We start from the raw sequence: 12,444 nt of genomic DNA, 5'->3' as shown, positions 1-12,444 counted from the left end.
GTGCAACCAGATGCCTTGCATCAGCTTGGGCAAGACGCCGGGACTGACGTCTCTGCTGAGCAGGAATCTCTGCGGCTGCAGAGGAATGGGAGACTGCAGAGGACATGGCTTGAGATTCCCCCTGTGCAGTGGGGGAAACTTGACGCCTAACAGATGTATTGTTCAGAAAGACAGGATACTTAGGAGGAGATGTATCGTTATTATTATCCAGCAAGAACCTCGGGACGGAAGAGGAGATGTATTGTACTGCGAGACACCGGAGAATGAGGAGATTTATTATCCAGCAAGAAACGAGATGGAGGAGATGTGCTGTCCAGTAAGACACCAGAGGCTGAGGACATTTATTATCAGGCAAGACACTGGAGACTGAGGAGGACAATCTAGATAAACTTCAACAATGGGCAGCGACTAATACAATGGTATTTAACAGAGAAAAATACAAGATTCTACATGTGGACTAGGACATCTGGACAAGGAATATGAAAATTACATCTACAGAATAGGAAAAATAGAACTAAGCAACAGCACGTGTGAAAAAGACTTTGGTATACTAATAGATCACACACTGCACATGAGCCAACAGTGTGATGCAGAAGCAAAAAAGGCAACTACTGTTGTAGCATGTATTAAGAAAAGCATAGAGTCTATAGAGCTTGGGTCGTTATAGATGTAATAACAAATATGCACTGTAAGACAGCGCTTACTGCATGTGTTGTGGCACACTCGCTTAGCAACATGATGAAGGTACACAGGTATGTTTTTCTTACAAAACAGTCCATTTGGTTTATTTAGGCATCATAAACCACACTGTAGGCCATGTTACTCTTCATAGACCTAACACATAGTCCATAGCACTTCACAGTTCACGGCTTAACTTGCAGTCACTAAACAGGCCAGATTTCTCACTTCGTCCCATTACCGTGGGTGACCACACGCCAAACAGTTCATTACATATACTGTATCAACAGAAAATAATGAACGATAGTCTGTTCCAATGGCAGATACTTCGATGCCGTTATTATAACCCCTTTTCTGGAGTTACTTTCCTGGAGCTCCTGCTCCAGATGCTGACTCTTTGTCAGTCCTCACTCCGGGGCAAGCTGCCTTACTGGGATCACCGTCCTTGTGACCAGGGCACTCCCGACAGTCCAGACCCTCAGAAGGACGGTAGCTTCCCCATCCAGGACATTACACACTGAACATGTGACCCAAACCCTGGTCACATTATGTAGCTGTAACCACCCCCATAGGTGGGTGGTGTATGTGTGGTTAGTCAGTCCTGCCCAGCTCTTCGACTAACCCAGTAAGCCCCCCTTATAAGTAAACAAACACTTGTGGAACTACTAGTCCCAGAGCAACAACATTTCGGGCTTACAGCATAGAGGATCTCCTCTGCGACACATACCGGCCATTTGCAATAATGCTGGTCACTGTCTCACCATCAGAGTTATGCCTCCATGTGTATCCTGAGGACCACACACAGTGCCCCCTAGCTGTAAGAGGGGCCACTGCCTCACAGCACTCATATTGTAGCTATGTCCCCCTATCCAGATCCGCATATTGTAGTTATGTCCCCATTTGTAATTATGTTCCCATCCAGGTCCTCATATTGTAGATATGTCCCTATCCAGGTACTCATATTAAAGTTATGTCCCCAGCCAGGTCCCCATATTATTTATATGTCCCCATCCAGGTCCTCATTTTGTAGATATGTCCCCATCCAGGTCCTCATATTGTAGTTATATCCTCATCCAGGTCCCCATATTGTAGTTACATTGTCCATCTAAGTTCTCATATTGTTGTCATGTCCCCATCCAGGTTCCCATATTGTAGATACATTCCCAGCCAGATGCCTATATTGTACTCATGTCCCTGGATCGCCCGCCAAGGCCGTGGAGTTCTCATTACCGGGACGGTGTTTCAGAGGGATGTGTCACAGTGGCGGTCACCTGGTCCGTGGCTCTGAGCGTCCATGAAAAAGGGGTGAAACGTGGCTGATTAAAGTTTATAGATGGATGATACGTGACGCCACCTGTGGTGCTTGGCAATGAAGGGGTTAAGCCGATGCTGCAGGCAGATCCTCTGGGACAGATGGTATAAGGCAGCAAGATGTAATGGCTCCCCACAGGTAGAGCTGTATTCCCAGGGCAGTAGTAATAGGTGTTGAGGAAGAGGGTTCAGTGTTAGGCACAGAGATGTAGCAGTGCTGAAGGGGTTTGCTTTGTAAGTGCCATCCAGGATCCAGATTACAGATGGAACAAGAGTTGGCAGCCTGGAAGCAACTCAGCAATCTCTCTATGCAGATGGGTTGTGTAGTCTCCTTCCTAGCGCTTATCTGAGGCACTTGCAGTTCTGAGTTACACTGAAGTTCCCCTTGCTTGCTCTCTTTTAGAACCCCCTCGTATGGCAGACAGCTGTAGCCTCCTTCTTCTGGCTCACACGTTGCTGTTGTGCCTCCGAGTCTTATGTGGGAACAGAGCATTTACAGCCTCCTGTTCCTCCGGTTTCTGCTGCAGGAAAATCAGCATCCATACAACCTCGGAGACCGGACTCCGAACCATGCGCTACGCTAGAAGTGAGCCTGAACTCTGCTCAATCCTCCAGCTCTTCTTCTCCCGTCCACACACTTTTCCCTCCTCACACGAACTGACTAAACTTCCCCAGAGAGCAGCTCCTCCCCCAGTTTGGTTCAGAGCTCCCTCTGCTGGCCTGGAGTGGGAACTGTGCTGTGTGTTGTATTTAACTGACAGAGAGACCCTTTATTGCTTCCAAGCATGACATCACACTCCCTAGGAGGAAGGTAATGCCACTGTGGCGACCATACTCCTGGGGGCGCCACATCCCCATATCGAGTTCCTCATATTGTGGTTATGTCCCTAGGTTTTAGATGAGGAAAATAGAAAAAAAATTGAAGCAAAAACTGGGCAATTTTGTACTAATATCCTCCTCCTGGTACATACGTTATATGTCACCAGTACAGGTACACATGGCCCCCTCGTCCCTATCCTGGTGTGCATAGGATAGGGATGCTACAGCTCCCGCACCTCCCCATCCACAGCAGGTACATCCAGACTATAAAGTTCGAAAACATACAGTACATTTCAATTGAATGTGCATCTTACTCCAATCCTGACCCAGATCACCCCAACTGGACTCAGGACGAGATTTATTATCCAGGAAGAGACCTCTGACTGAGGAGACATTTTCTCTATAAACAGTTACAATGATAGGAAGCAAACTGAAGATCTGCACTTGAGCAACAGAGCATCACCTTCAAAACTGGTCTAGAACACCATTTCCAGCTAAATAAATGCTGTTAGAAGTGCATGTTCTGAATTCTGACAAGAGAGCTCTCGCCCTGCTCATCTAACTCCAATGTTCTTACTATTGTAAGATCTCTGAAGAAGTTTCTATTCACCAAACACAAAGAAATATTCACCATGAAGTCATTTATCTGAATATTCAGGGGGTGAATACTTACACCAAGTGTCACGCTCGCGCCTAGGCTGATTGGCGCGAGCCGGGGGGTTGTGGCCCCACTGTGCCACAAACCAGACTACCCTGGAAGGAGTGTGACTACGGCAGCTACCTCGGTCTTCACTGGAGCCTCTGATGGTGAGGTCAGGCTTGTGCGGCAGGTAGCTGCCGGATGCCACTCCAGGGTGGTGTCTGGCTGTGGCTGCTGATCCCACTCGGGAACAGGACACCTGGACAGGTGCGAGTAACAAGCAGGCTGAGACACAGGGCAAGAAGGTACGACAGATACAGGGCAAGCAGGCGTGGCTTGAGACACAGGGCAGGCGGGCACGGCTTGAGACACAGGACAGGCAGGCACGGCTTGAGACACAGGGCAGCCGGGCACGGCTTGAGACACAAGGCAGGCGGACACGGCTTGAGACACAGGACAGGCAGGCACGGCTTGAGACACAGGGCAGCCGGGCACGGCTTGAGACACAAGGCAGGCGGGCACGGCTTGAGACACAGGACAGGCAGGCACGGCTTGAGACACAGGGCAGCCGGGCACGGCTTGAGACACAGGACAGGCAGGCACGGCTTGAGACACAGGACAGGCGGGCACGGCTTGAGACACAGGGCAGGCGGGCACGGCTTGAGACACAGGGCAGGCAGGCATGGCTTGAGACACAGGACAGGCAGGCACGGCTTGAGACACAGGACAGGCAGGCACGGCTTGAGACACAGGACAGGCAGGCACGGCTTGAGACACAGGACAGGCGGGCACGGCTTGAGACACAGGGCAGCCGGGCACGGCTTGAGACACAGGACAGGCGGGCACGGCTTGAGACACAGGACAGGCGGGCACGGCTTGAGACACAGGACAGGCGGGCACGGCTTGAGACACAGGACAGGCGGGCACGGCTTGAGACACAGGACAGGCGGGCACGGCTTGAGACACAGGACAGGCGGGCACGGCTTGAGACACAGGACAGGCGGGCACGGCTTGAGACACAGGACAGGCGGGCACGGCTTGAGACACAGGCCAGGCGGGCACGGCTTGAGACACAGGGCAGGCGGGCACGGCTTGAGACACAGGACAGGCTGGCACGGCTTGAGACACAGGGCAGGCAGGCACGGCTTGAGACACAGGGCAGGCAGGCACGGCTTGAGACACAGGGCAGGCAGGCGTGGTGTGCGAAGGAACAGGTAGGGTCCTGTTCACACAGCAGGAGCGAGTACTGGCTGGAAGGAATGGAATATGGAGGAACAGGTAGGGTCCTGTTCGAATAGGAGGTGCAGGTAAGGGTACGGATAGGAGAGAGTGGAATATGACAAAAGCAGGAGTTCGGAGTAGGCAGAGCTGCAGGAGTGCAGAGTAGGCGGAGCCGCAGGAGTGCGGAGTAGGCGGAGCTTGCAAGAGTGCGGAGTAGGCGGAGCTTGCAAGAGTGCGGAGTAGGCGGAGCTTGCAAGAGTGCGGAGTAGGCGGAGCTTGCAAGAGTGCAAGGTAAGCGGAGCTTGGAAGAGTGCAAGGTAGGCGGAGCTTGGAAGCGTGCAAGGTAGGCGGAGCTTCCAATAGTGCAAGGTAGGCGGAGCTTGCAAGAGTGCAGGGTAGGCGCAGCTTGCAAGAGTGCAAGGTAGGCGGAGCTTGCAAGAGTGCAAGGTAGGCGGAGCTTGCAAGAGTGCAAGGGTAGGCGGAGCTTGCAAGAGTGCAAGGTACAGACAGGGAGGACACAGGGAACGACACAGCAGGGAAGGGAACCACAGACAAGGAGACTGACAGACAGAGGTAAGACAGAGTTCAGACAGAGACAGTACAAGACAAGGTACAGGGACCGAAGGATTCAGGGACCAGGATATTCTGCCTCCTGGAGAGCGAGCAAAGAAGTACCAGGCACGTACTCAGACAAAGCTAGGACAAGACAGGGACCAGGATATAAGCCTCCTGGCGGGCACTCAGGGTGTACAAGAAATGCTAGGAGTAAAGCCTCTCAAGGAAGGCAAGACAAAGGACAGGGCCTGGCTTCCTCAGTAGCAAGGAGCTAACTGAGTAGACATTGCACAGGCAAAGGTTAGGGGGTGTGGCGACCCTATATAGTAAAGGGCTCCAGTTGATTGGTTGGGGACAGATTAGACCGCTGCACCCTGACTGCATAAGAAGTAGAGAGGTCAGGCGCCGCCCCCTATACACACAGTCAGGAAACATGGAGAGCAAGCAGTAAAACAAGAGGTATAGTGCATGGAGCTGGCAGCATACAGAAATCACCGCATGACCTGGAGCAGTGAGTAAGTTGGTGTGCGGGAATGGGAGGCCATGCAGTGATGCCAGAAGGGTTGTTACACCAAACTGTGTATAGTTGTACACTTGGTCACTGATCTTAAGGTGAACCATATTCTGGACCATGTACATGTTGTACTTACCGCACAGCCCCATAGACGAGGGTTTACTAGTGGAGTTAGATTCAATGATCATCAAACCCGTGCTGTGGAACCACTGAATCTGGACATCTGATGGAGTGTCGATCAGGTACATATTTCCTGTATCCACGATCTTGTACCCATATTTTCTGACTATTGGCCAGGCGTTCCTTGAGTTTACAACAACCTATTAAAAAGAATATTTTAGTTAAATAGTGTAGAAGAACTAATGAAGTGTTACTTATAAAATGCTGCCACCGATGAGAAGCCTTCCCAAATGTGTTGCCAATGACATACTGCCAGTGATAAACTGCCTAAGACGTGAAACTGAAAATAAATGATTAAAGCCGCACTCCGGAGAGATGATGCCTGTGATTTACCACCAGGAAGGTGCTGTCCTCAATCTACTGCCGAAAAGGTGCTGTCGGCGACATACTGCCAGGAAGGTGCTGTTGGCGACATACTGCCGAGAAGGTGCTCTCGGCGACATACTGCCGGGTGCTGTCGGCAACATACTGCCGAGAAGGTGCTCTCGGCGACAGACTGCTGGGAAGGTGCTGTCAGCGACAGACTGCCGGAAAGGTGCTGACGGCGACATACTGCCGGGTGCTGTCGGCACCATACTGCCGAGAAGGTGCTCTCGGCGACAGACTGCTGGGAAGGTGCTGTCAGCGACAGACTGCCGGAAAGGTGCTGACGGCGACATACTGCCGGGTGCTGTCGGCGACATACTGCCGAGAAGGTGCTCTCGGCGACAGACTGCTGGGAAGGTGCTGTCGGCGACAGACTGCCGGAAAGGTGCTGTCAGCGACATACTGCCGGGAAGGTGCTGTCAGCGACATAATGCCTATGTTTGCATACACCTGTATTTGCCATTTGAAGGACTACAAATTTCAGATACGCTAAGCAAGGCTGCTGAGCGGTGTGGAGGCTGCATTTTAAGTGTGGGGATGCAGATAAGTGCATAGTTAAACGCAATATCATAATGTAACAAAAGAGCAGAGTTTGGTGTTTTCCTTACTAGTTTTCAGCTGTTTTTCTCTGCTTTTATCTGTACTGTTTATCCCCATTAGTATGTCCTCAATGAACCATGCTATCAGTTGCCCCATGACAAAACTCGCTCCTTCTCAGATTCAGCCACAAGGTTCTTTCCTGGGGGGATTCACGACAGGCTGACTGGACAGTAAAAATCTTGGATGGCTCGATGATAAATTGAGGATCCTCCTCTTGGTCCCCGGACAGAAATGAGCAAGAGAGGGCATCAGCTCTGACATTCTTGTCACCGGACCTGAAATGTAATAAAAATTTAAAGCGAGCAAAAAAAGACCACCTGGTTTGGCATGGATTAAGTCTCTGGGTGGACTGGAGGTACGACAGGTTCTTACGGTCCATGTAGATGACCACTGGATAGATTACGCCCTCCAGTAGGTACCGCCACTCCTCCAAAGCCATCTTAATGGCGAGTAACTCCCAGTCACCAATGGAGTAGTTACGCCCTGGAGCGGAGAAGGCCTTAGAGAAGAATCATAGAATCATAGAATCGTAGAGTTGGAAGGGACCTCCTGGGCCATCTGGTCCAACCCCCTGCTCAAAGCAGGATTCGCTAAATCATCCCAGTCAGATGTCTGTCCAGCCTCTGTTTGAAGACTTCCATTGAAGGAGAACTCACCACTTCTCGTGGCAGCCTGTTCCACTCATTGATCACTCTAACTGTCAAAAAGTTTTTTCTAATATCTAATCTGTGTCTCCTCCCATTCAGTTTCATCCCATTGCTTCTAGTCTTTCCTTGTGCAAATGAGAATAAAGTTGATCCTTCTACAATGTGAAACCACAGGACACGCGGGTACCCGAGGAAGATTTGTCAGTGAGCACAGCTCCAGCCCCTAACGAGGATGCGCCACCTCTAGGAAGAACTGTTTGTTCAAATCCGGACTATGCAAAACGGGAGCCGTGGAGAAGGACCATTTAAGAGAGCGGAGGACCAATTCTTTGTATCGGCTCCTTTTCAGGTCATAGCACAGATGGGAGCAGTCAGAGTGGAGAAGTGTGGAATGATTTGTCGATAATAGTTAGCAAAGCCAAGGAATCTCTGTATTGCTTTGACTCCAACGGGCAGCGGCCATTTAAGGATTGTAGAAACTTTCTCAGGATCCAATCAAAGTCCGGTATCTGAAATAATGTAACCCAAGAAGGGAAGGGCAAACTGTTCAAAAACGCATTTCTCATACTTGGTGTAGAGTCTATTCTCCCTAAGACCCTGATGAACTTGCTGAACTGCTCTTCAGTGGGAGGCCAGATCCAGGGAAAATACCAAGATATCGTCCAGATACACAACAAAGCAGGAATAAAGCAGGTCCCAAAAGATATCATTGACAAACTCTTGAAAAACTGCCGGTGCATTACTGAGACTGAAGGGCATCACTCGGTATTCATAATGTCTGTCCCTGGTGTTGAAAGCCGTCTTCCATTCGTTTCCCCGTTGAATGCGGATTAGATTGTAGGCGCCTCTTAAATCTAATTTGGTGAAGATCCTGGCACCTCTTAATCGGTCAAACAACTCTGGGATCAGTGGGATAGGATATTTATTTTTCACCATGATCTGGTTGAGACCCCGATAGTCAATACATTGTCAGAGTGACCCATGCTTTTTAATGAAGAAAAGCCCAGCCCCAGCAGGCGAGGAGGACTTTTAAATGAACCCCCTGGCAAAATGCTCCTGAATGTAGTCCGACATAGCTTGAGTCTCAGCTGGGGACAGAGAGTAAATTCGTCCTCTATGGGGTGTAGATCCGGGAATCAAGTCGATAGGGCAGTCATATGGCCTGTGGGGAGGCAAAGTCTCTGCTTCCTTTTTGTCAAATACATTGGCAAAGGACCAATAGGCAGATGGCAAACCGGGCAGCGATGCTGGAGAAAACGGGGCCTTAGTCGGACGTACTGGAGTCAGACACTTCTCATGACAGGAATGTCCCCAGCGGAGCAACTCTCCAGTTCCCCAGTCCAACACAGATTTGTGATGTCATAGTCTAATATGTTCTTTCCCACATGTTACTATCTTTTTGGTATGAAGCATCCCAATGCGGACCTCAAGCAGCTCAGTAGCCAGACGAACCGTCTCCCAAAGAGTTCTCCCATCGACACATGTTATTGCCAGAAGGTTTTGGAGCGGATGAACTGGGATACTTCAGAGTGCTGATATAGTGGGAGAAGGCTAGTGACTTCAGGGTTAATTTTGTTATCAGAAGTGTTGGACATTATTTTTGTAGGTTTTTTTGGGCAGATTGCAGACAGTGTCTTTCCTTTCCTGTCCTTTCTAGTTAGTTTGGGCCCCATCGTTTTCTCAGCCCATTTTCCTGCCTGTGTTTGTGTTTTCATCTTGTTTCACCGTCAACACATGTTTAGGGGCTGTCTATTCCTTTGGGGGTCTGCTCTCGGGCAGTTAGTTTTCCCCTTTTCTTGCTTTAGGCTTATTTAGTCCTCCGGCTGTGACGAGGCGTCTAGATTCATCTTAGGAATGCTCCACGGCTGCTGGTAGTTGTGTGGTTAGGATCAGGGGTCTGCAATCTGCATAGATACCAACCTCTCTGGTTTTCTGTGACTTAGCTTGTTTAGTTTTCCTCCTCGGTGACCCATTCATAACAGAATCACCAGCCATACCGCAGATTCTAGGGTACTAAAAAGCAGGAAAAAATTGTTTAAAAAAAAAGTGTCAGAATTTTTTTTTTTATGTATTTTTTCCTCTTTTTCTCTGGGGCCGTAGAAGGATTTTTTTTTCCCTAATGGAGATTAAGCAATTGTCTGATCGTGTGGAGCAACTTGCTGCTGAAGTGCAGGGAATTTCCACCTACCTCATTCAGTCACATGCTGCTGAACCTAAGATCCCTACTCCTGATGTGTTTTCTGAGGATTGGTCTAAATTTTTGAATTTTAAGAATAATTGTAAATTATTTCTGGCCTTGAAGCCTAACTCATCGGGGAGCTCTGCGCAGCAGGATAAAATTGTCATCTCCTTGCTGCGCGGTGATCCCCAGGATTGGGCTTTTTCTCTGACACCTGAAAATCCTATTCTGACTAATGTGGATGCATTTTTTCAAGTCTTGGGGTTGTTGTATGATGAACCTAATGCTGTTGATCAAGCTGAGAGAACCCTGTTGGCATTAAACCAGGGTCAGGATTCTGCAGAGTTATACTGTCAAAAATTCCGAAAGTGGGCGGTCCTTACTACATGGAATGATAGTGCTTTGGCAGCTCTCTTTCGGAAGGGTTTATCAGAGAACGTAAAAGATGTTATGATGGGATTTCCTGTTCCCCCTGGTCTGGATGATTCTATGTCATTAGCCATTCAAGTTGATCGGCATTTACGTGAACGTAAAACTACACGGGAGGCGCTGCCACCTTTTGAACAAACGTCTGAACCTCTGCAATGTGACGGCGTTTTGTCTATGGCGCAACGTCAGGAGTTTAGAAGGCGTAATAAGCTGTATTTTTTCTGTGGAGATGCCTCTCATACTATTTCTGTCTGCCCTAAACGAGAGAAACGTTTTGCACACACATTTGCTGTGGGCAGTGAACAACCTAAGTTCCTTTTGGCAATTACTCTGATCTGCTCCTTATCCACGTTTTCCACTAAGGCTTTTGTGGATTCAGGAGAAGCTTTGAATCTGATGGATTTGGACTTTGCCAAACGTTGTGGTTTTTTCATGACGCCGCTGCGGACGCCTATTCCTTTGAGGGGTATTGATGCTACGCCTTTGGCGGAGAATAAACCTCAGTTTTGGACCCAGGTGATAATGCGAGTTGCCCCAGACCACCAAGAAAATTGTAAATTTTCTTTATTTCAATTTTTGTTCCCTAACTAAGGGGGTGATAAAGGGTCTATCATAGTGAACAAAATGAACCAATAGGAAAAATCTTCCTATTGTTGCCAGGTGCTGGCCGGCAGATCTCGGCGGGCACACTGTGCATGCGCCCGCCATTTTCTTACCGCAAGAAGACGCCGGCGGCCGTGGGGGGGCCAGGAGACAGAGGGACACTGGGAGGTAACTGGAACCCTATTTCTCTCTCCTCTGATGTATACGATTAATAATGGCAATGGCAAAGCTGGGGTCAGTAAAAACTGACCTGAATCATGTTCTCTGGCGTCTCGGCTACCCCCGGGCAGCTGAGACTCTGGAGAAAATCCGACTCTGGGGGGCGCTATACACTTTCTCCACAGCGGCGTTAATTAACGGCGCTGTGGTTTAATACCCTTAACTAGCGCCGTTAAAAGGCGTATCGGCAGTCGTTAAGGGGTTAATAAGACAAAAATAAGGAGCATTCAGAATCCTGAAGACCGAAAATACAGAAATAGCAATTCAATAGTATAAAGATCTCAATAAGAAATGTAAAAATGAAATCAAGTTACAAAGTTATCCACAGAGAAACAAATCGCCAGAGACATTAAAATTAAAAAAAAAAAAATTATAAATACATCAATGCCTAAAAGAAAAAAACAGATGGTATCGGCCCCTTAAAAGGCGATAATAAGATAATTACAGAGGACAAAGAAAAGACTGAGATATTAAACCGGCACGTCTAATCCATGTTCACCAATGAACTGTCTGTTCCAGGGATCATTCAACAAGGCAAAAATCAAAGTTCACAACCTATGTAATATAACACAAGGAGAAGTACGACTGCGTCTGAGCAAATTAAACCTTGACCAATCCCCTGGTCCAGATGGCATTCATCCACAGATACTGAGGGAGCTGAGCTCAGTAATTGATAGACCGTTGTATCTCATATTCTTATACTCTCTCGTAACAGGGTCGGTGCCGCAGGATTAGAGGAGGCTGCTGTGGTACTGATATTTAAGAAAGGTAAAAAGGTGGATCCAGGATTCTACCGTCCGGTAAGCCTGACATCAGTAATGTCACATATATGAGGGCGTTATAAAAGATGACCTGCAGTAATATATTGTTGATAATAATATAATAAATGACATCCAGCACAGACTCTTGAAAGATAAGTGGTATCTGACAACTAGAGATGAGCAAAAACCTTTCAATGTTTGGTTCGGTTCAACGAGTGTACCTGAACCCCATTAGATCCAATGAGAGGCCAAACCAAAGCCATACACAACAACTTAAGGGGTGACAAAAAGCTTCCCAATCAGCTAAAATTAGGGGCAGACACCATGAAACCTGGCATCAATTGACCCACAAAAGAAATTTGCAAATGGCACAGCAGCAGTCAGCCATGTGCCATGCATGAGGTATCAGGGTCTGACCCAGCATTTACAGCTTGGAATTGAAGTTTCAATGAGGACCTGCTGGTTAAGGGAGCGGCGTAAGCTGTCTTAGCTGGGAGACCTCACACCTCATGCAACACTTCCAATTATTTATTTATTCCAGCCACACTCAGATGGCACACACATCGGTTTCATACAGTAATATTGGTAGAAAAATGTAAGGAAAGTAACACACGTAGGTGACTGAAAGCAAGTGCAGGCCTGCCTGTCTGGGAGCGCTACTTACACGGGCAACTCACCAGATGGCGCCCCAACTTGAAGTCTCCACATTTTAAAAAATAATT

At 48.5% G+C, this 12,444-nt stretch overlaps 1 protein-coding gene across 1 annotated transcript in view; it reads right to left on the bottom strand.

Moving 5' to 3' along the window:
* LOC141077916 (otogelin-like) overlaps positions 1-12,444 on the bottom strand; it is a 280,958-nt gene that overhangs the window by 66,563 nt on the left and 201,951 nt on the right. The window contains exon 24 of the mRNA XM_073564686.1: positions 5,875-6,058. Within this exon, the coding sequence (XP_073420787.1) occupies positions 5,875-6,058 (184 nt within the window). The remainder of the gene's footprint in view (positions 1-5,874; positions 6,059-12,444) is intronic.

The sequence above is a fragment of the Dendrobates tinctorius genome, unplaced genomic scaffold (assembly GCF_039654945.1).
Source record: "Dendrobates tinctorius isolate UK_male_01 unplaced genomic scaffold, ASM3965494v1 ptg000473l, whole genome shotgun sequence".
Lineage (NCBI taxonomy): Eukaryota > Metazoa > Chordata > Amphibia > Anura > Dendrobatidae > Dendrobates > Dendrobates tinctorius.
This window is presented reverse-complemented; position numbering and strand designations above follow the sequence as displayed.